Source organism: Enhydra lutris, unplaced genomic scaffold (genome assembly GCF_002288905.1).
Source record: "Enhydra lutris kenyoni isolate GAN:26980312 unplaced genomic scaffold, ASM228890v2 scaffoldscaffold58, whole genome shotgun sequence".
NCBI classification, from domain to species: domain Eukaryota; kingdom Metazoa; phylum Chordata; class Mammalia; order Carnivora; family Mustelidae; genus Enhydra; species Enhydra lutris.
The window spans coordinates 15,482,793-15,504,827 of record NW_019154142.1 but is presented as its reverse complement, the minus strand read 5'-3'; the positions used below and the strand labels follow the sequence as shown (position 1 = coordinate 15,504,827).

The following is a 22,035-nucleotide window of genomic DNA, read 5'->3' as shown; positions in this document are numbered from 1 at the left end:
ATAATCCTATGAAGCAGAAAATATTATTATCCCCATCTGTCATGGGAACACGGAAGCAACAAAGAGGTTAATTAGCTTGCCTAAGGTCACATAGCTAAAAAGCAGCAGAGCCAGGATTCCAACACCCAGTCTCCAGACTCTGTGCCCTTCACCACGAATCTGTTCTCTCCACCCCCACCCCAGCCTGGCTTGGGAATTAATAGCTTCACACTCCCTGTCGCAGAAGATTTTTCTGTAATTCTTTCTGGGGTCTCAAGAATTATGAGGGGACAGGTACTGCCCCTCAAAGATAATGAGTTGTCAAGAAGTGATCATTCCATCATGGAGTCCAGAAAGGGATTGCTTTTTATAAGCAAAAACTGGGAGCCCACATACCATCCTCAAATCCCACCACTGATAAAAACAGTGGGATGAAGAATGAAATGTTATGGCTGAGTTCTACCCGTGTCTGATTTCGCCAGTCCCTTCTGTCCCTGGATTCTCCAGCAGCTGACCCACTCACCATGCTACCAGACAAAAGAAAAGAACAAAGTTGGCAGTAGAAATTATGTGTGTGTGTGTGTGTGTGTGTGTGTGTGTGTCTGCGTGAGAGAGAGAGAGAGAGAGAGAGAGAGAGAGAGAGACGCCTGTGTTAACATAAATGCTTACACTGAAGGTGTGAACCTTGTGAAATAATAGAAAAACTGCATTTTTTTCAAAGTGTACCTAATAATGAGATAACAATGTCACACAAAAAAATGGTAAAAGTTAAAGTCTGATAACCTCCAACGTGGAGGGTGAGGCATTGTAACTACAAGTCTGGTGGAATTATAAATTTCTATAACCTTTTTTTGGAAAGTAATCCAATGTCATCTGTTGAAATTTTAACTGTACCTATCTGTGGGGCCCAAAACTCCACTTTTATTTCTCTATTCTACTAAGATAAAACCCCCGGTACGTAAAGATATATGTATATGCATGTCAACAGCATTGTGTCAGTAAAAAATAAGGAAGAAAAGAAAGATGAAAATGACCTGTCAATAGGGATTGATAGAATAAATTACAGTGCATCAATTCTATATATTTTGTAATTGTTAAAAAGGCATGACATTCTATTAAATGAAAAGAGCAAGTTATAAAAGTAATGTATAGAATGCAATTCTATTGTTTAAAAATAGTTTTTAAAAAAACCCAAAACTATTATATACATGTATGTAAACTTGCACATGAAAAAGAAAGGCAAAAAAAGATTCATTCCAAATTCTTAATATTGATTATTCCATGGGGGGGATATTAGACATGGATAAAGGGAAGTCATAAATCTTTTAAAATATTCCTATTAATCCAACTTATTTTGACAATCATTGTATTTTTAAATCTAAAGTTCCGATAAAGTACATTAGTGCAGTACTAATGAGTGACTGGTGATATGCTCGGGCGGCTTGAGAGGCCATTTATCAGAAAGCCAAATGGTCCTCGACCCGGAGGTCACTCCCAAAAAGAATGAAGAGCTTTTCTCTTAGATGTCCTCCAAATGGAAATATTCCCCAATGCTCTTTGGAAAAAAGTGACTAATTTTATTTTTGGGGGGGGCATCACTGCAATATCTCTAATGTTCAAAAACATTTTGGGGTGCCTGGGTGGCTCAGTGGGTTAAAGCTTCTGCCTTCGGCTCAGGTCATGATCCCAGGGTCCAATTTTTTTTTTTTTTAAAGATTTTACCTATTTGAGAGAGAGAGAGTAGAGAGAGAGAGAGAGAGCAGGAATAGGGTGGGGAGGAAGGGTCCTCCTCTCTCTCTCTGCCTGCTTCTCTGCCTACTTGTGATCTTTATCTGTCAAATAAATAAATAAAATCCTTTTTTTAAATTTTTTATTTATTTAATTTATTTGATAGACAGAGATTACAAGTAGGCAGAGAGGCAGGCAGGGAGAGGGGGAAGCAGGCTCCCTGCTGAGCAGAGAGCCCGATGCGGGACTCGATCCCAGGATGCTGGGATCATGACCTGGGCTGAAGGCAGAGGCTTTAACCCACTGAGCCACCCAGGCGCCCAATAAATAAAATCTTAAAAAAAAAAAATTTTTGTACAATTTGACACTGAAAACGTTGTCAACCAGCCCCAGAATGTCAATCAGCCCCAGAACCCAGGACTCTGTTTCTCCCAGCTGCCAATTGTGTGCAGCAGGAATGAGAGTGAGGGAGAAGTGCGGGGTGGGGGTGGGGAGGAGAGGGCCAGCATGTCCCAGCAGCACCTGTCCAGCCCTCAGGCATTAACCAGCAAGTATTTGGAAAACATGGGGCTGGCACCCCCACACGCTCATTACAGGCATTTCCTCTGCACCCCCCACTAACTGCAGACCTGTGTGAGGTGCTGACCGTGTGGAGAGCCCCTGCTTGTTCTCTTTGGCATTCTGTCACAGGGCAGGGAGCATATCCTCTTCAGAAAAGTTTGAAATAAATTTGAATGGTGTGGAAGACACCACCTTCCCCTCAACTCCTTGAAGCTAAAGGGGAGGGGCACCTGGGTGGCTTAGCAGTTAAGCACCTGCCTTTGGCTCAGGTCATGATCCCGGGGTCCTCAGATCAAGCCCCGCACTGGGCTCCCAGGTCAGTGAGCCTGCTTCTCCCTCTCCCTCTGCCTGCTGCTCCCCTTACCTGTGTTTTCTCTCTCTTTCTGTTAAATAAACAAATAAAATCTTAAAAAAAAAAAAATGGAAAGCAATTTAGCTATACAGACCAAGAGCTTAGACCTTTTGAGATAGAAATTCCTCAACTAGGAATTTGGCTTAAGGAAATAACTAGAGATAAGCAAGAATATATTTTTATACAATATTCACTAGATAATATTAGTTTAAAAATTATGTGAAACAAGAACAAGTCCAGAAAGAGAAGATTAATCACATCGATTACAATGTAGCCAGGGCATCGGATATTATCCAACTACTACATATGTTGCTTTAAGGCATATTTAATGACAAGGGAAATGGCCATGATACATAGTTAATTAAAACTACAGGTTTATAACTGTATCAACACCATGATCCCAATTTTTCTAAAATATACATATACATGTACTTGATGAAAGATGAGGACACCAACCACAATATTAACAGTAGTTCTCTGTGGGTGACAAGGGGCACAAGTTCTATTTTTTAATTTTTCTATCTTTTCTAAATTTTCTCCAGCAAGGAAATATTTCATGTATCTACATCTATAATACACAAACACATACTAAGTATATTTTAAGAATGGCTTAATATTCAAAGTCTGTCCTCTTACTCCCATGAATTAAGGAAAATTTCTCAGTATTTTCGATGGTTCTGCTACACTATGTGGCTAGATACTGTAACTAATACCTAGGACCAAAAGCGAATATTATACACACACACCCACACTCACACATGTGGCAAGGCCAACAGTGCTTTGGATGCTCCAAAGCTAAGGCAGAAGACTGCCTGATCCAAGCAGTGATGATCCTAGATTTGGGCCAGTTCGAAAGCGTACAGGTGCTTCGTTGTTCCTGCTTCCCCTTCCTCTTGTTACTTCTTGGGCAAGTCTCCGCCACAGAAAGAGCAAAGGTGGAGGAAGAAATAGAAACCAAAGTAGTGGTTTGCCTGCCTATTAGCAGCTGCCATCAGAAGGTTTAGAAGGCCATGCAACCAATGACCAAAATGGGATTTGGAGACCTTCTGTCGACTTTAACGATTCATGCTACTCCCGGTTCCCAGGGAGAGCTGGAAGCTTCTAACTTGTTTAAGAACCAAAGTACACACAGCCAAAGTCCCTCACACATGGTGGTGTCAGATTCTCCCCAGTGTGTGGATCTTGGGTGAAACTCAAAATTGATCCTCCAAAAAGGCTGACCCATTTCTTTAAAAAGGACACTAAATGCCTCGAGTCCTTCCAGGAAGTAAAAGTGAAAAGGGACAAGTCATAAATAATTTAACAAAAGATGTTTCATTCCTGCAAGAAGGGATTCTATAGAATTTAATAGTTCTAGTCATAATGGATAATACCCAAATGCTTCTGACTAATAACAGATGACATCAGCTGGGTGTGTTCACGCACGTGGGATTGGGTACAAATGTGGGTATATGTGTACAACTGAGTGTGTATGGGGTATGTGTGTATAGAAGTATGTGAGTAGATGTGGCAGTGTGTGTACTTGTTGGTCAGTAAGAGTGGTGGCAGGGAATAGGAAGTAACAGGAATAGAGTGTAGATACACAACATGAACTAAAGGGAGCCAATGTATCTTAGATGATTAAAACGAAGAGAAACTATTTTAAATGCTACAAACATCACCAATAAGGTAATATATTTGATTTAGGTAACTTCCAACACATTGCAAGACAAGGAACATCTCTGTGCTGATCACATAGGAAATTAAATATCAGTCCATACTATCCCTAGCCTCACCCAGCCGAAGTTCTGGAAGACCTTCAGTCAATGCCTGCTCTATTCCAACCAAGTCTGGTAATGTATCTGAAGACATCCTCACCAATGGGAGGATCTGGAGAATGACTTCTCCTGTCCTTTACCTGGTCTGAGCTTCTGGGCATGCACATGAATCACGCACACACAGAGCTACAGCCTTCCTCAACCTTCCTATACACCCACGTCTGGCCACCACACGCCTCAGTTTCTTGTATGATTCTGCCTTGCTTGGTTCTGACGATCCCTCCAGCAACATTAAAAACATTCTATACACTATTCACTGGTGATCTCATCTACATCCCCAGCCTTCTCAGCTGGGGCATAAATACCTTGGTCAACTCTGTCACTCCCCTTCCCAAACCCAAATACTGAACTTTGATCCCTGTCTCAGCAGCCCCCAGGTACCTGCTCAGGTACTTCTTCAAACTGGAGATGACTCAGGGCACCCAGGTGGCTCATTCGGTTTAAGTATCTGCCTTCAGCTCAGCTCATGATCCCAGAGTCCTGGGATAGAGCCCTGCGTCAGGCTCCCTGCTCAGCGGGGAGTCTGCTTCTCCCTCTCCCTCTGCCCTTCCTCCCCACCCCTGTTCCTGCTCTCTCTCTCTCTCTGTCTCTCTCTACTCTCTCTCTCTCAAATAGGTAAAATCTTTAAAAAAAAAGAAATTGGAGAGGACTCCAAACAGTCCCCATTCACCAGAGGAAGCCTCTCCCAGGGCCCAGCTTTCACGTGCATCCCACCTGCTCAGTCTGCCCCCGACACACACATACACCAAGATCTGGTCCCTGGATACCAACCCACGTTGAGCTTACTGTCCCTGCTCCCCTAGCCAACATGAATTCAACTCTTGGCTTACCACCCCCACACATATATTCATTCATCCCCTAGGTCTGGTCCCATTCATCCCCACTTCTACCGCACCCCCCCAAGTCTGTAATGTAACTGTGGCAGGCCTTACGGCCAAAATATACAACAATTACTACTACTACTAATAATAATAACATTTTATATAGTATCACACTATAAAACAGTTGCGGACATTTCCCCTATTTTTCACAATCTTGAACTTCCTAGCTCTACTACTCTCAATGTATGATCTACAGATACCCACTGGAACAGGAGGAAAGAATGTTTTGAACTCAAATGATGTAGAAACATATGTACCTATACCTACATGTGAAATATGTAACACCAGTTCAGACTCAAAAACAGCATCGAGATGGGCAGTGAGTCCATCAGCCCCAGCCCACCATGTTTGCTGCCGTACTACATAGAACGGAAAGTGGTGAGGCTCGGCACTAATGTCCCACGGAAATTAAGGAAGACCAACAAAATAAGGGCACTAGGTGGAATCCCAGCCCTGTTATCAACAAGTGTTAAGTCCACTATGTAAGGAGCTGGTGTAATACACAGTACAATTTGCATCAACTTTGTTGAGAACATGGTCTAGGCAAGATGGCAGGTGAAAGTCTGGTCTTCCTCAACCCCTACACATCCTGAGCATAATAAACTGACCCGGGGCACCTGGGTGGCTCAGTCATTAGGTGTCTGCCTTCGGCTCGGGTAATGATCCCAGGATCCTGGGATCGAGCCCCATATCAGGTTCCCTGCTCAGCGGGAAGCCTGCTTCTCCCTCACCTACTCCCCCTATTTGTGTTCCCTCCCTCCCTCTCTCTCTCTCTCTGTCAATAAATAAATAGAATCTTTAAAAATAACAATAATAATAAAAAATTAAATAAACTGACCCCAGCCCTGGACACCAGAGCCTGGTGTCTCCAAAAAGCACAGCCAAGTTCACAGGCATAGACCTAGAATTGTCCATTGTGTTACCCATACCCTTCACCCCACAGCAATTCCTAAAGCCTGAAGAGGTTTGTAGGGCTTGCCTTTGATCAGCCGCTCAGGTCTTGTCCCAGGTAAGGTCCACATGGCCTGTGCCAAGTGTCCAAAGACGGTGGCGTCCAGAGTAGAAAGCTTGGGCCCCATGATGTACTTCTTGTCGCCTGCAGCAGACAGAGCAGAGAGGTCACTGGGCTGGCCTGCACCACCCCACGTGGTCACCGTGGCATTCAGCGCACTCGAATTATAGGTTCATTTAACTCTCGTCAAAAGCTTTGCAGAGTCAAAATGCACGTACCCCCTTTTTCTTTAAAAAAAAAAAGAAGCAAAAATGAAGCAAATTAATTCTGTGATGGAACAATCCATACAGTAGCAAAACAGGGAAGTAAATAGGAACATATCAAGAAAAGCACATAAGGGAGGAAGGCTCATGGGGAAAGGGAGATCTTATCACCCACAGACCTCTGGAGGCACCTCCTTATCTCAAACTCAAGGAATTAAAACTTGAGATGCTTGAGAATGCCTGGAAATGTGCTTAACCCATCTCAAAGGTAACCCACACCCAGCACACCAACGTCAGCACTTATTTTATTAAATTAATACATGTCCTCAGAAGAACTCAAGAAGCCTGGGCTGCACGGCAAGGTTTTCCGTGCTGTTCCATGGTCTTGGCAATGTTCTCAGCCCTGAGCACCAGCTCCCACGGGAAGGACTACAGAAAAAGAAACTATGGAATTACAGGCCCAGCCCCGAGATCGGGCTCACACACAACGACGTGTCACACCCCTGCTCCCATCTCTCCTTTTCCATCAAGTTGAGCCAGCTCAGTCTTCATCACCTGGATCATCTCCTCCGACCTGTTACAATTGTCCCAGGTCGTCTGCTGAGCCACTGACGGGTGCTGTAGCAAACAGAGGCAGCACAGGCGGAACTGGATTCACCTCATTCACATCCTAGCAGCACCGTGATTCACTGTGGGAGCCTGCTCCGTACTGACCCTCTCAGAGCCTCAGTTTGCCTATCTGGAAAATGGGGATGATATTAACACTCGCTTTCTAGGGCTATTGTCAGGATGAATGGCATCATGCACGAGGAGCACTTAGCACCATATGTCGGTACCTCAAGCGTTAGCTTTCATGAGCGCAGCCCCTCTGTTTCTCCAGCCCATTCCATACCCCACCCGACTTAAATCGCATAAAGTCCTCTTTTCACCACGTCACTCCCCTTCACAAACACCGTCAATGGGCTATGAGATGGGTTATGAAAGAAAGTCCAAACTCGGAATTCAAGGCTCATTAGGCTCTGCCTCCAACCCAGGTTCCAGTTTTCTCTGCCGCTCCTCCCTCCCTCTAGCAAACCTGGGCAACGCTGCCCATTCCCCAGCACACTTCATGCTTCCTAAGGACGCATCTTTACCCAAGCTGTGCCCACCCCTTTCCCTGCCCCCCACAACCTGTATGCGCTCCCCACTGCTCTCCATCTGGTAAATTCTATCCATGCTTCGAGGTTCAGCACGAGTCTCCTTCCAAAGCTTCCTCTGTCTATTCTATCTGGTGCTAACAGGAGTCTTCAGTTCAGCCAGCCCTGTGTTCAAATGCTGCGGTTACACATAAACCTTGTAAGGCCTTTTATACCTACTAACCTTAATTTCTTGAGCCATAAAATGGGAGGAACTGCTGGTTGTTTAGGCAAATAAGTGAGATGACTCGAGGTGAGCACACAGCAGAGAGGTCTCGCCTCTTCTTGCCCACTCTCTCAAGTGACATTTCTTCCATACTGTGCTATGTGCTGGTTGGTTTTTGCTTGTTTGTTTGTGCATTTTATCTTTCCAACTAAATGGAAAGTTCTTTGGAAGTTCTTTGGAAGTGAGAATAATTTCTTATTTTTATTAAACAGACGCTAATGCAATGTATACTACATACCAGGCATGTTTCTAAATGCTGCACCCATTTCACTGTTTTTGAGGGGCACGCTGATAAAATTAAGTATCTGATTCCTGCATATAAATGAGCTAGAAGGAGAAATGGCTGGAGTTGGGAATGAGAGTTAACAGACCGACGCAGTACGATACAAGCATACGGAAATGTATCAGATCAACATTTGTTCCCCTTAAACTTACATAATGTTTTATGTCAATTATATCTCAATTTTAAAAATAAGTTGAAAACAACAAAAAAACAACAAATGGAGCTGGAGGTTATCTTTAAAAAGATCACTTCTACTCTGTATTCCACAGGAACCAAGGAATACCCCACAATATCCTGAACCTAACCAAACTGTCTATTCCGGTGAGGACAAGCAAGTGGTCCATCCCCTGACAAAAATAACAAAGCAAACCTGGGTAAATCATCTGTTCTCAAGAGTGTCAGTTATTTTCCTGGAGCACCTGGGTGGCTCAGTTGGTTGTGTCCGCCTCTTGGTTTCAGGTCAGGTCATAGTCTCAAGGTCGTGAGACTGAGCCCCACCTTGGGCTCTGTAAGCAGAATCTGTTCAAGATTCTCTCTCTGGGGCACCTGGGTGGCTCAGTCCGTTAAGCATCTGCCTTTGGCTCAGGTCATGATCCCAAGGTCCTTGGATTGAGCCCCGAGTCAGGCTCCCTGCTCGTCAGGGAGTCTGCTTCTCCCTCTCCCTCAGCCCCTCTCCCCACTTGTGCACCTGCACACATGCTCACTCTAATAAATAAAATCTTTAAAAACAAAATTTTTTTTTCTCTCTCCCGTCTCCCTCCCTGTCTGCTCCTCCCCACCACTCTCTACTCTCTCTCTAAAAAAATAAAATCCTAAATTTTTTTTAAAAAGTGTCAGTTATTCCTTAATGCACCCTGCTGGCTCCATGCCCTGGCCTCAGTGCTGGTATTAGTGATGCAGGTTGGCCAAGGGACCCTGACCCTGAGCTCTCATGCCACCGTGTGTGGGCAGGAGGGGCGTGCCCACCAGTGATCCTATAGGATGGTGCCAGGGCTCAGCCCAGTCGAGGCCCAAATGTTCGGAAGCCACAACGCAGAAGCCATGAGACAGTTGGAGGCACAACTGTGAAAAGGACCACACACTGTTCAGAGAGAAGAAAAACAAGACAGAGGACAGCTGCAGGGGCTTCCTGCTCAAAAGAAAAAAAAGAAAATGTTGATCTCCTTAATTTGATTTGAAAAAAGAGAGAGAGGAAGAGGGATTGTCTAAGGAAAATGCCAGAATGAAGTGTGTAAATCGAGAGCTGTTGTAGAACCCAAAGACTTCGGAGGCAAGAGGGGGAAAAAATATGGATAAAACAGAACAAAACAAAAACTTGGGAACCTAAAAATAGAGCACCTGGGACCTTGATAAAAAGAAAAAAAATTAATTAAAAAATGTAATCATTTGGGGACACCTGGGTGGCTCATTGGATTAAGGATTTGTCTTCAGCTCAGGTCATGATCCCAGGGTCCTGGGATCGAGCCCCGCATCGGGATCTCTGCTTGGCAGGGAGCCTGCTTCTCTCTCTCTCTGCCTACTTGTGATCTCTCTCTGTCAAATAAATAAATAAAATGTTTAAAAAAAAAAAGGGGGAGACTGCTTCTCCCTCTGCCCTTCTCCCTGCTTGTGCTCTCTCTCTCTCCCCTCTCTGACAAAGAAATGAATAAAATCCTTAAAAAAAAAAAAGTAATCATTTGAATACATACATCAACTATGCGTATAGTATCTAACCTGAATTTCCCATTTGGCATCAGAACATTAACACCGAAAAGTCATGGATTTAGTTAGTAACAGAACTGGACTCGGGGCGCCTGGGTGGCTCAGTGGGTTAGGCCGCTGCCTTCGGCTCGGGTCATGATCTCGGGGTCCTGGGATCGAGCCCCGCATCGGGATCTCTGCTTGGCAGGGAGCCTGCTTCTCTCTCTCTCTGCCTACTTGTGATCTCTCTCTGTCAAATAAATAAATAAAATGTTTAAAAAAAAAAAAGGGGGAGACTGCTTCTCCCTCTGCCCTTCTCCCTGCTTGTGCTCTCTCTCTCTCCCTCTCTCTGACAAAGAAATGAATAAAATCCTTAAAAAAAAAAAAGTAATCATTTGAATACATACATCAACTATGCGTATAGTATCTAACCTGAATTTCCCATTTGGCATCAGAACATTAACACCGAAAAGTCATGGATTTAGTTAGTAACAGAACTGGACTCGGGGCGCCTGGGTGGCTCAGTGGGTTAGGCTGCTGCCTTCGGCTCGGGTCATGATCTCGGGGTCCTGGGATCGAGTCCCGCATCGGGCTCTCTGCTCAGCAGGGAGCCTGCTTCCCTCTCTCTCTCTCTGCCTGCCTCTCCGTCTGCTTGTGATCTCTCTCTGTCAAATAAATAAATAAAAAAATCTTTAAAAAAAAAAAAAAAAAAAAAAGAACTGGACTAAGAAGGCTGGCTCCCAGGTCTTCAGACCTCCGGCCGCAGGCTCCTTGTTCTGTGTAAATGGGCCCCACGGGTCATCATCTCAGAGGTTAATACCCCCTGGAGGGTTGAGCTGTAATCATTTACCAAAAACACTGCTTTAGAGAGGGAGAATTACGGAAAACAGGAAAAAAAAGAAAGAAAAGAAGTCTAGGGCTTTTTAAAGGTGCTTCGAAAAAAACTGATAGAATTTAGCATTTGTGGAAAATGTTGAATGGTAGACTCAAAATCACACACACACCAGTAATAAATTTTAAAAATATCAAAATATTTTTTAAATTTATTAAATTTAAAAAATTTACTGTTACTGTAAAAATGTACTGTTACTGAAAAGTGCTCAAGTACCAAATGGCAGAAAGCTTTTTAAAAACTTGATCTTGAAAGGATTTTAGACTTACAGAAAAGCTACAAAAATAACAGAGCTCCTGTGTACCCCTCAGCTGGCTTCGGCCAATATCAATATCTTAGACTACCACAGTCCAAGTATCAAAACTAAGAAATTAACATTAACACACTATTAACCGCACTATAGACTCCATTCACATTTTATTCGTTTTTCAATAATACCCTTTTGTGTTGCAAGAGCCAATCTAGGATCCCATACTGCTTGTAGGTGTCCTTACTCTCTCCTCCAATCTGCAAACGCCCCAGTCTCTCCTTGTCTTGCATAACCCTGAGACTTATAAAGAATACTGGTCAGTTATTTTGTACAACGTTCATCAATTTGAGTTTGCCTACAGTTTTTCATGATTAGATCAGGTCACGTATTTTTGCCAAGAATCCCATGGAAGTCCTAATGTCACCTTCGGTGATGGCTACTGTTATGTGTCCATGTGACTGGGTCGTGGAGTGCTTATTTGGCCAAACATAATTCTGGGTGTTTTTGTGAGGGTGTTTTGGATGAGGTTAACATTTAAGTGGCAGATTGAGTATCGCAGATTACCCTCTCTGGTGTGGGTGGGCCTCATCCAATCAGTTGAAGGCCTTTTTAAAAAGTGGGGGGGGGGGGGCGGTGCTGACTCTCCCCAGGAAGAATTCCTAAGAATTCCTAAGAATTCTCCTAAGGGAGAAATCCTTCTGCCTTCAAAAGGGAACATGGGGTTTTACCTGCCTTTGGACTCAGGCAGAAACATGGGCTCTTCCTGGGTGCTGAGCCTGCAGGCCTTTGGATTAGAACCACACCCTCAGCTCTCCTGGGTCTCCAGCATGGGGTCACCCCGAAGACCTTGAGACAGGTCAGCTTCTATAACCTCCTTACAAATTTTTATACTAAATATATATATACCCCAAATATATATGTATATATTTACATACATCCTACTGGTCTGTTTCTCTGAAGAAACCTGACTAATATACCTCCTCAGGGCCTCCTATCAGAAGGACCATAATGTCCATGTGTCTTATCACAGTGATGTGAACCTTGAATATGTGGTGAAGGTAGTACCTGTGAGGTTTCCTCACTGTACCGGTACTACTTTTCCTTTGCAACTAATAATCCTGGATGAGATCTTCTGAAACTGTATGAATACCATGTTTCCTTGCAAAGTCTGGCCCGCTGATTTCAGCATCCACTAGTGGACGTTTTCTGAAACAATTATTATTATGTTTGCCTCGTCAGGATTTTCTATTTTTCTCACTCCTTCTATATTTATTGATTAGAATTCTACTACTCCCTGCATCCCCCATTTACTAATGTACTCAATTATTTATTTATGTATGTGTTCATCAATACTTATTTTATTCTATGGCTTATAATCCAGTACTTTCATTATATATTTTATCGCTCAAATTGTTCTAGGTTTGGCCTTTTGGACCCTGGCAGGAAGCCATTTTAAGAGGGAAATTGAATTTAGATTTGACTCTGCTTAGAGACAAAGAGGCAAGCTAAGGTCTCTCAAGACAGCAACACTCCCAGTTTTCACCAAGTGGCTCCAGATCTTGCGGCCAGACGTTGCAAAAACAAAACACTAAGGGCATTTCTGAAGGGCACTGAAACAACAGGCTTGGGGGACAAGGCAACTCAAGCTTCCTTTTCAGTAGGTAAACTATCCCCACTGGCTTCTATAGGAAGGGACAGAAGCAGCTGAGAGAAACCTGAGTACCTGTGACTCCTTGCCAGCCTCCAGGTTGGGAGTGAGGACCAGAACACTGGTGAGCAGAAATGAAGGTTGAAAATATCAGAAACCCTAGGAGGTGAGGGATATCAGGCTCCCTGAGAGATTCTCCACCAGAGGCCAGTCTCCACGTGCCTAGAAAACCTCCATGAGGGTGCAGAGCCCTCCTGACTGTGAGAGCAAGCCCACATCACAGGACAGTGTGGAGTACATCCAGCCAATGAAGGCAAGGTGACTTCGGGTGCCCAGGGTGATTTCACAGGACTCCATGCCTGGATCTTCAAGTGGCCATTAGGGAGCAGAGACCAGTGAGGACATGCAAGGACAGTGATCGAACAGTCAGGGGAGAGGGGCCATACAGACGCGCCCACAGCAGGGGCAATTAGAGTTGGCCACACTGAGGGTAGGGGATACTAGCTAGTCCTCGGTATTTCTGATCCTACCTCTCTTGGGTGGTCTAGGCAGCTCTTCTCCATGGCAAAAGCCGTGATGCAGTTGCAGTAACCATTGGGGCCCCCAAGGATGACCACAAATTGAGTGGGGAGTGTGAAGTCAAGAATAACAAAAATGTTCTGGAGCCCTAAAGGATATTTGCTCTTTGTACCACAGACTTGAGCTGTGATTGGATTTTATAAGATCACTGGTCAAAATCTTAAGTGACCCCATTCATCCAAGGTTGTTTATCCTGACCTCTAAGCCTGAGCCGGCTCTTGCCACACTATCTTCCACTTCTCCTGTCGTGGACAGCAACACAGGGCTGACCAGGAGACACCAGGACACAACAAAGATGAGAGTATATGGAAGAGGACAGAGCATGTTGGCCAGCTTCCTCCCCCTCACCAAGGACTGCCTGAGGGGATGGGTGGGATATGATGGGGAAGGGTGAATATGGAGAGCAGAGCCACACAGTTGTCCAGGGAGAACTAAATTAACATGGAGTCTGAGAAGAATGGTCAGAATCCAAGCCTGAAGATTCAGACCAAACTGAGAGAACGAGCTGTAGAGTTGAAACAAACCAGCCTCAGTGAGCAGGGGAACCAAGGGAAGAGGAGAAAAGAAGAGCGTAATAATGGGTCTTACAAGTCCCACTTAGAGGGCGGGACCATGTGACAATGCAACCAAGAAAGTGCTCCTGGTCCTAGGCTGTTTCCTGCTCCCTCTCCTCGGGGAGGATGCGTGAGAGCTGACAGCTGTTAACTCCCCCCAGTCCCAGGCAGAACGAGCCGAGGTCTGACTAGCCTGAATGCTCTACTTCCGTCACGCATGCTCGGTGCTCATCCCATCCTCCCCTCCACCCCTGCATCAAATAACTTCCTCTTAGCCAACCTAAACCTTCCCATCAGACTCAGTTCAGGTCTTCCGTCCCCCACTCTGTGAAGACCATGCGCATGGTCCTGGCGCACAAGTCCCTCCCACTGGGCACTCCTCCGCTAAACCCCAGAGGCACAACCGCGCAGAGCACGGCTGCTCAGAGAACAGTCTGAGCCCCTCAGCATCACACACTCTCAAGTCCCATCTACTGAATGAGAATGTCTGGGACTGGAAAATCTGTGTTTTAACAAGTTTTCAGGTCAGTAAAAACCACCTTGGAGAGCCTGCAGTTCGTGGGCCATATTTCAGGCAGCAGTTTCAGGTGCAATTTTATCATCTATGTTAACTAACTAGAATTTAAATAAAAACTTGAAAAAAAATTTTTTTTGAATAGCACTGTTCCAAGTGATTCTTATCGTGCCAGAGAATGAGAAGTACTGGTCTGGACTAGATCAGCGGTCTTGAACTCGAGCATGCTTCATAATCACCTGGAGGCCTTTTTAGAAACACGGAATGACACCGCCACCCCCCACCTGGAATTTCTGATTCGGCAGGTATGGAGTGTGACTCAAGAATGCATTTCTACAGGGTGCCTGCATGGCTCGATCGGTTAAGCATCCAACTCCTCTTGATCTCAACTCAGGTCCTGATCTCAGGATCGTGAGTTCAAGCCCTGCACTAGGCTCCATGATGGAGCCAACTTTAAAAAAAAAACCAAAAAACTGTATTTCTAACAGATCCCAGATAATGCTGATGCTGTTGGTCCAGGGAACACCCTTTGAGAACCATGGATCTAGCGCACCAATAGGTGATTCCCACATGCTATTTCATAGTCTGCCCTGTGTGTGTGCACGACCTCCTCAAGTAGTTTTTCAGCTCTTTAAGGGCAAATAACCCTCAGTTTTACTTTTCCGTCCACTGGGTACCTATCACAGTAGAAATTGTCAATTAGGTGATCATAGCCTTAATTATGTGTGATCTTTGTCCTTTCTTAAAATGGAGAGCTATTTATTGTAAGTATTACAAGATAGAATAATGTGAAAGTACTTTGCAAACTAGCAGTGCTATTTTAACATTAGAAATGATCTTCTACTCAACACCAGTAATCAGAACACAAGTACTGACCATGGACAGAAACAGTCCAATATCTCTCCCAGGATAGAAATCCCTTCTCCCACTTCCCCATGCCATATGTCCCAGCCCTCGCCCTGCTAGAGACATCTCTATCCCTTCTTGGGCAGGACAGACTAGTCTACGATTAGCCAGTTGCTTATACTGAAACAAAATATGACTCCTTAGAAATTCCATCACTGATCCCAGTTCTTTCCTCTGGGATCACACAAAGAATTTATGGCCATATTTACTCTACCCATTCCTAGGAAAGTAAATCTCCACTAACATACTTCTAAGCAAAAGCTGACCATGGGCACATATATCATTATGGAATTGTGGGTAGAAAGTTTACTTCAAGGTTTTGGAAATCACTGTAGAAATGAACCTCTGACTCATATCTGTTCCTTCCCTTACTAATTTTGTTCCTGTTTTCCACTGATCACTGTCAATTCTGCTTCTGTCATTTAGGTAAATTTCTTATAAGTGGCAGAAAAAGGGCTTTGCTAGAAAATATAAGTTCAAGAGAGAAATGAAATAAAATAGTCAAAAAATTTTCAAGCACTTATTTTTCTATTAGTCTAAGAAATAAAGAGTAATTGTATATTTCAACTACACAGTTCCTTATACTTGAGCATTGATATAACTTATAAGCAGAAAAGTCCAGTGAAGTCGATGAGGACATCACCCATATTTCCTGTTGTCCTTCTCTCACCTTTAGTTAACTGGGAATTTGGGGAAAATTGGGGGGAAAAGGATTTTTTAGCACTTTCCCCAAAGATAGTACAGGTTACATCCAACTATCGAAGAAAGCACATTAAGCTCTTTTTCTGCATGTGAATCTCCAAAAGAGCAAAGCTACAGGGAGAAATAAAATCTACTTTCTATTCTGTTACACTCCTGATCAGACTCCCTTTGTCAGGCGACTTCCTTTAAAGAGCTCTTGCTCATACTCCCAGCATATTCTAAAATTGCTGTGCATGTGATTCTTTCCGTTATGGGGAGAAAGGGGTTGCTATCTTATATGTGAGGTTATAAACCATTGGGGAACACACCAGAAGCAGCACCTACATTTAATCCCTCCTCAGATTTAATTTTTGGAAAGCAACCAGATACTCCTGCAATTTTCTGTAGGATTCTCTGAAAGAACCCACAGAAAGAATTTTTCTCAGCTTATATGATCTTGACCCTGTCTCCACTGACCAAAACTAATCACCTCACCTCTTCAGATTCCCTAGGATGAGACAGGAAGTACATGGCTTCCCCACAATAAGGAAAGAGCTGCACTTGCTCTTCTGTGTGTCAGCCCTCTGGAGGTGACTGAGCACCTCTGACTTCCACATACCCAAAGCCTCCATGGGCATATGCTATAACTTTAGAAAACTGGGATGAAGGATTGGCACCAGTTGTGGAAAAACTTCACACATGGGAAATCTATATTAGGAAAGTATTCCTCAGGAGGAGGCAAATGCCTGGTCAGTCTCACATCCTAATTTAATATCAACAAAAAACAGCTCCTGGAAATCAGAACGAACTACAACTACATCTCTAATGGTGACGTAAGGTTACTGACTCACCAATGATCCGCCTTATTTCTCTCTCCTTGAAGTCACTGCCATATTGTTGCTTCTGAGTCTGACCACACATTGGTCTGAGATCTGAGGGGTATGAAAGTCACTGGGTCTCCCCAGTCTCCCCTTCCCTAGTATACCTTCTGAGGGTAAAGAACAGAGATCACTCAAACTACATCCCAGGAGAGGTTTTCCCCTTAATTTCATTTCAGCCTTGGCTGCCTTGTATTTGGACAAAGGAATCAGTTGCTCCATCTCTTTATTCAATAAAGACTATCTGGTATCTCCCACATTCTGGTTTGGCTAATGAAACAATATATCAGGCATAACTTAATGTCACATCAAAATTTAAGTTCAAATCCTTCTGTAAGGAACTGATCCTTTTGAGATAGCTGACTAGTCACAGATTCCCATGGGAGGGTTTGTGTTTGGCGTCAGGGCCATGGGGGCAGACTCCACAATCATGAAGAACTTTTATTCATTTTGTGGATCTCAAGTTTCACCTTAGTTGGAACCCAGGATCCTCAACCATTTTCAAACATCAGAGCAAGCACCAAAAATGGGTAAAGATCTTTAACCACCACAACTGTTCAAGGCCTGCCCAGAGTGATGGATCTTACTCAGATTCACTCAATAGGCACAGATCTCTTGAGGTGAAATCAAATTACCACAGAATGGGAATCATGGGGCGCCTGGGTGACTCAGTCGGTTAAGCGTCCGACTCTGATTTTGGCTCAGGTCATGATCTCAGGGTCATGAGATTGAGCCCCACACTGTGCCCCATGCTGGGCATGAAGCCTGCTTGGGGGTGTCTTCTCCATTTCCCTGAGCCCCTCCACTACCCCTCAATCAATTAATCAATCAATCAAGGAATCCCATATATTCTCAAATGATATACCCATGACTATGCTAAACATCCTATCAAAATTCTGTGTGATGCTTAATGCATGACTGAGTCTTTACCCTACTTTATAGGAGACCTATTACTCCTATACTGAATGCTTTCCTCCATGTATCCTAACCATTAGATGGGTTAAAATGTGCCCCATAGCTCTCTCCTCAGAGCAGACTGCTTTCTCAAAGATCACCGAATCCAGAGACAGAAGCCTCCCACATGCCAAGCTCTATTACTTTGGCATAGATACAGATTTCTTCAGAGCCAAGATGAAAATAATCCTTTAAAAATCAGAATGGGCAATAATAATAGTATCTTGAGAGACAGAAAGATAAGATTCTACTTCTAAAAGATGTAAAACCTTTTATTTAAACAACTTGAGGCAACTGAGATCTGATGTGTGCCACCCACCATCTCAGGATAAGTGCTCTTTCCTCTGCTGACAACCTGGCTTCACTCTTCACAACTCAGCAGCAGCTGGAAGAGTCTCCTACAGGGATTCATAGGATCGGAGTTATGTCCGTGTACTTATTGTTGCTGAATACCAAAGTACCCCAAAATGTAGCAGCTTAAAACAACAAACATTTATTACCTCACAATTTCCATGGGTCAAGAATCCAGGCAGCCTCAGCTGGGTACCCCTAGCACAGAGCGTCTCACTGATTTAATCAAGAAGTTATTCAGGGTTGCAGTAACCTCAAGGCTTGACTCAGGGAGAGCGTTTCCAAACTCACTCCCATGGCTGTCAACAGGCCTCAGGGGCTCACTGACTCTTGGCCAGAGATATTCATTCCCTGACACATGGACCTCTCTACAGAGCAGCTCATAACAGTGTGAGTGAGAGCAACAGCAGGAGAGAGAAGATGCCCAAGATGGAGTACAGTCTTTTTATGACCTCATCTTGGAAAGGATAGTCCATTGTTTTTGCCATATCCTATTTGTTAGGAACAAATCAATAAATCCAGCTTATACTCAGGGGGAGGGGATTACACAAGAAGATGATTACACAGAAGGCAGGGAACACCGGGGGCCATCTTGGAGGCTGACTACTACAGAAGGAATTATTGGAGCTACAGTCCAGTGTCTGGAGGTTAAATGTCATGATAACTATAATTTATTCTAAAATTCTAAAATGCGCACTAAAAAAAAAAAAAGAAAGAAAAAGAAACTGCTGAAGCAATATGACAAAATATTAACAACTACGAAATCAAGGTGATGATTATAAAAAGTTATTCATTGTACTACTATTATACTTTCCTGTGTGTTTGAAAATTTTCCTAATAAAAAAAATCAAAATTACCTGATCTTTTTCAGTAACAGTGGATCAAGGGGGAAAACTGCATCAACAAGGCAAAATCCTATATTATGTTAAATTATAACATTTGGCAAATGTCCCTCAATGTTTAAATGTACGACACTAATCACTCCCCCCCACACAATCTAATGGTTAAATGAACTCAGCTACTTGGGGGTTATTTGGTAAGTAGGGGTCCTGCCAGTATCATTGGAATGGTTCCTTGTGACTTTGTCTAGATTGTGAACTCAGTGAAGAACAAAATCATATTAGACAATGAGCCCTACTCAAATGTTAACACAGCACCCCCAATACCCAGCACCTTGCCCTGTACACAGTAGGTACACAGTAAATATATTTTTCAGTGAATGGCAACTATTTTATAATACCTAGCCCTTAAATCTTTTGGACCAGAGTCACCCCTCCCATATTTGATGGCATAGATCTCTAGGATGTAGAACTCTGGGGCTCAACCAAGGTGTTGTATAGGTATTTAAGCTATTTTGGCCTTGTCCCAGACAGCTACAGCTCACTGCTCCATGGAGGCAGGAGGGCCTCCTAATAGCCCAACAAGTCAGATCCTTAAGTTCTCATAAGAGAACATCCAAGGCTAGACCACCAGATTCCTAATGCAGGGAAAACCCTCTTTAACCAACAATATGGAAGAATTACGTCACCACAGAGTTCAATGTAAAACAGCTGACTCAGAACTAGCTGAAGTTTGCCCTCAACTTCTCCACCTAGAACTAACCTACACTGAAAGGTGGGTCTATGAGGTGCCTGTGCTATGGTTGTTGGGTAAGTTATCAAAATCTCTAGGCTCTCCAAGCTCAATCCCTGTAATAAATTGTATCAGGAAAAAATATATAGAGGAACTACATTAAAGTAGTCCCCAGAAAAATGCCTTCGGAACAGCAATTCAGTGCTAAATCTTGAGCTTTTATCAAGGAAAACTTACAAATGTTTACATTCAAAAACACTGTCTATAAAGGGGCACCTGGCAGGCTCAGTCTGTAGAGAATGCAACTCTTGATCTCAGGGTCCTGAGTTCAAGTTTCCCTTTCTATCTCAGTAGTCAATTGTGCCCAACTCCAGGAATAAACTCATTTCAAGAAAGTGATTTTTTCAATTGGTTTCTGAAAGTTTTATATTATGGTTGACTATGCCCTCTCTTATCTGTGGATTGCTTCAACTGCCTTTTGAAAGTTAGTATTCATTCAGCAGTTATGGAGTGCCTACTATTTTACCAGGCCTTCTGTTAGGTACCAGGGTCAGAGGAAAGTCAGTCAGCCAATTCCTTCAAAATAATAATGTTCCCAGGCAAGACTGGGGGAAAGTTCAGGTCAGGATGGGTGGAGGGAGCATAGGAGGAGCCTAGACAAGCTCAATATAGTATTTCCATAATGGAAGTCTGCACAAAATGAAACAGGAGAGAAGAGAAACATTCAATGTAGGTAGCCTCATGGGGCTGGAGGAGATTGAGGAGAACATTAAGGAAGTTTCTAAGTAGAAAGAAAACTTGAGACTGTGGGATGAAGCAAGGCAAGGGAAAAGGCTACGCGAAGGCACAAAACTGCAAAAGAACAGTGTGTGCTTCAGAAATCCTGGGGGGAAATAAATGCGTGTGAGAGGGAGACACGGGAAATGAGGGCAGACACGTGAGCAGAATTCAGGTTGTAACGAAAAGGAGTTTGGATTTTAGTCTACAAGACCGGGAGCCTCCAGTTCTGATTTGCATTTTAGATTAAACACTAGTAAAATTAAAAAAGCAAACCAAGAGGTTGGGACACCAGCTAAGAAGCTGTGGCAAAATCTAGGTGAGAGACATGGGGAGCTCTTCCTCCAGCTGTGGGACAGAAAGAACAGGAGATGAAGGGGCTTGGGGAGCACCCCGGTGATGAGGTATACCCAACCCTTCAGCTCTAGAGCCCGACACCGAGGTCCAAGCCTGACCCCACAGCTTGTTAGCTCTGTGGCCTTGGGTCAGTTAGTTAACCACTACGTCTCTGTTTCCTCACTGACAAACCAGACATACTACTGCTGAAATTAATCACAATATAACTATCCTCATCTACATTTGGTGAGAATTAATGAGAATAGTTCCTGCCTCATTTAATTCTCATCAAATCATCTAAGCATAGATATTGTTATTACATTACTGTTGGGACACATACACACATATGCATACACATATACGTACATATCATATATATCTTAGATATTTTATATCATATATATGTATAATGTTAAATTATATAATCAATGTGGACTATATATTATGCATATTATTATGAAAGTAAGGATTACAATATGAGGGTATAATATATAATATATAATATATACTATTTGCTTAAGCACATTGGCAATGCTCCATATATGTCAGCTCTTGTCAATATTATTTTGATGATGTGCAAGACAGCTCTGGATGCTTGGGATATAGGGACTAACAGAACAGACAAGGTCACTGCTCTCATGGAGTTTACATCACACGGAGCATTGATAAACCAATCAATCAATAAGTGATAAGTGCAGTGCAGAGAATTAAAGTGCCATGCTAGTGGGTGACTGGCAGCTATGTTAAATAGCTACGTCAGTCAAGGAAGGCCTCTCTGTGGAGGTGATTATTTACCCAGAGATACAAATGTCAAGGAGGGTCTAGCAATGCAAAGATCTTGAGGATGAGAATGTTAGGCACAAGGAATGGCCAAGACAAATGCCCTAAAGTCAGAATAAGTTCAGTGGGTTTGCGAAGCAAAAAGAAGACAAGTGTGGCTGGCATACAATGGGCAAGGGGTGAAGCTTAAGAAATGAGACTGGATGGGCACCTGGGTGGTTTAGTTAGTTAAGTGTCTGACTCTGGATTTCTACTTAGGTCAATCTCAGGGTCCTGAGATCGAGCCCTGCATAGGGCTCTGGCTCTGTGCTGGGCATGGAGCCTGCTTAAGATTCTCTCTCTCTCTCCCTCTCTCTAAAAAATAATAAAATAAATTTAAAAAGATTCTCTCTCTCCCTCTGCCCCTCCCCACCCTTTCTCTCTCTCCCTCTTTAAAAAAAAAAAAAAAAAAAAAAAAAAAAAAAAA

At 43.4% G+C, this 22,035-nt stretch overlaps 1 protein-coding gene across 1 annotated transcript in view; it reads right to left on the bottom strand.

The window, feature by feature from the left end:
• LOC111158298 (failed axon connections homolog) overlaps positions 1-22,035 on the bottom strand; it is a 68,593-nt gene that overhangs the window by 2,790 nt on the left and 43,768 nt on the right. Inside the window, exon 5 of the mRNA XM_022520239.1 lies at positions 6,298-6,414. Within this exon, the coding sequence (XP_022375947.1) occupies positions 6,298-6,414 (117 nt within the window). The remainder of the gene's footprint in view (positions 1-6,297; positions 6,415-22,035) is intronic.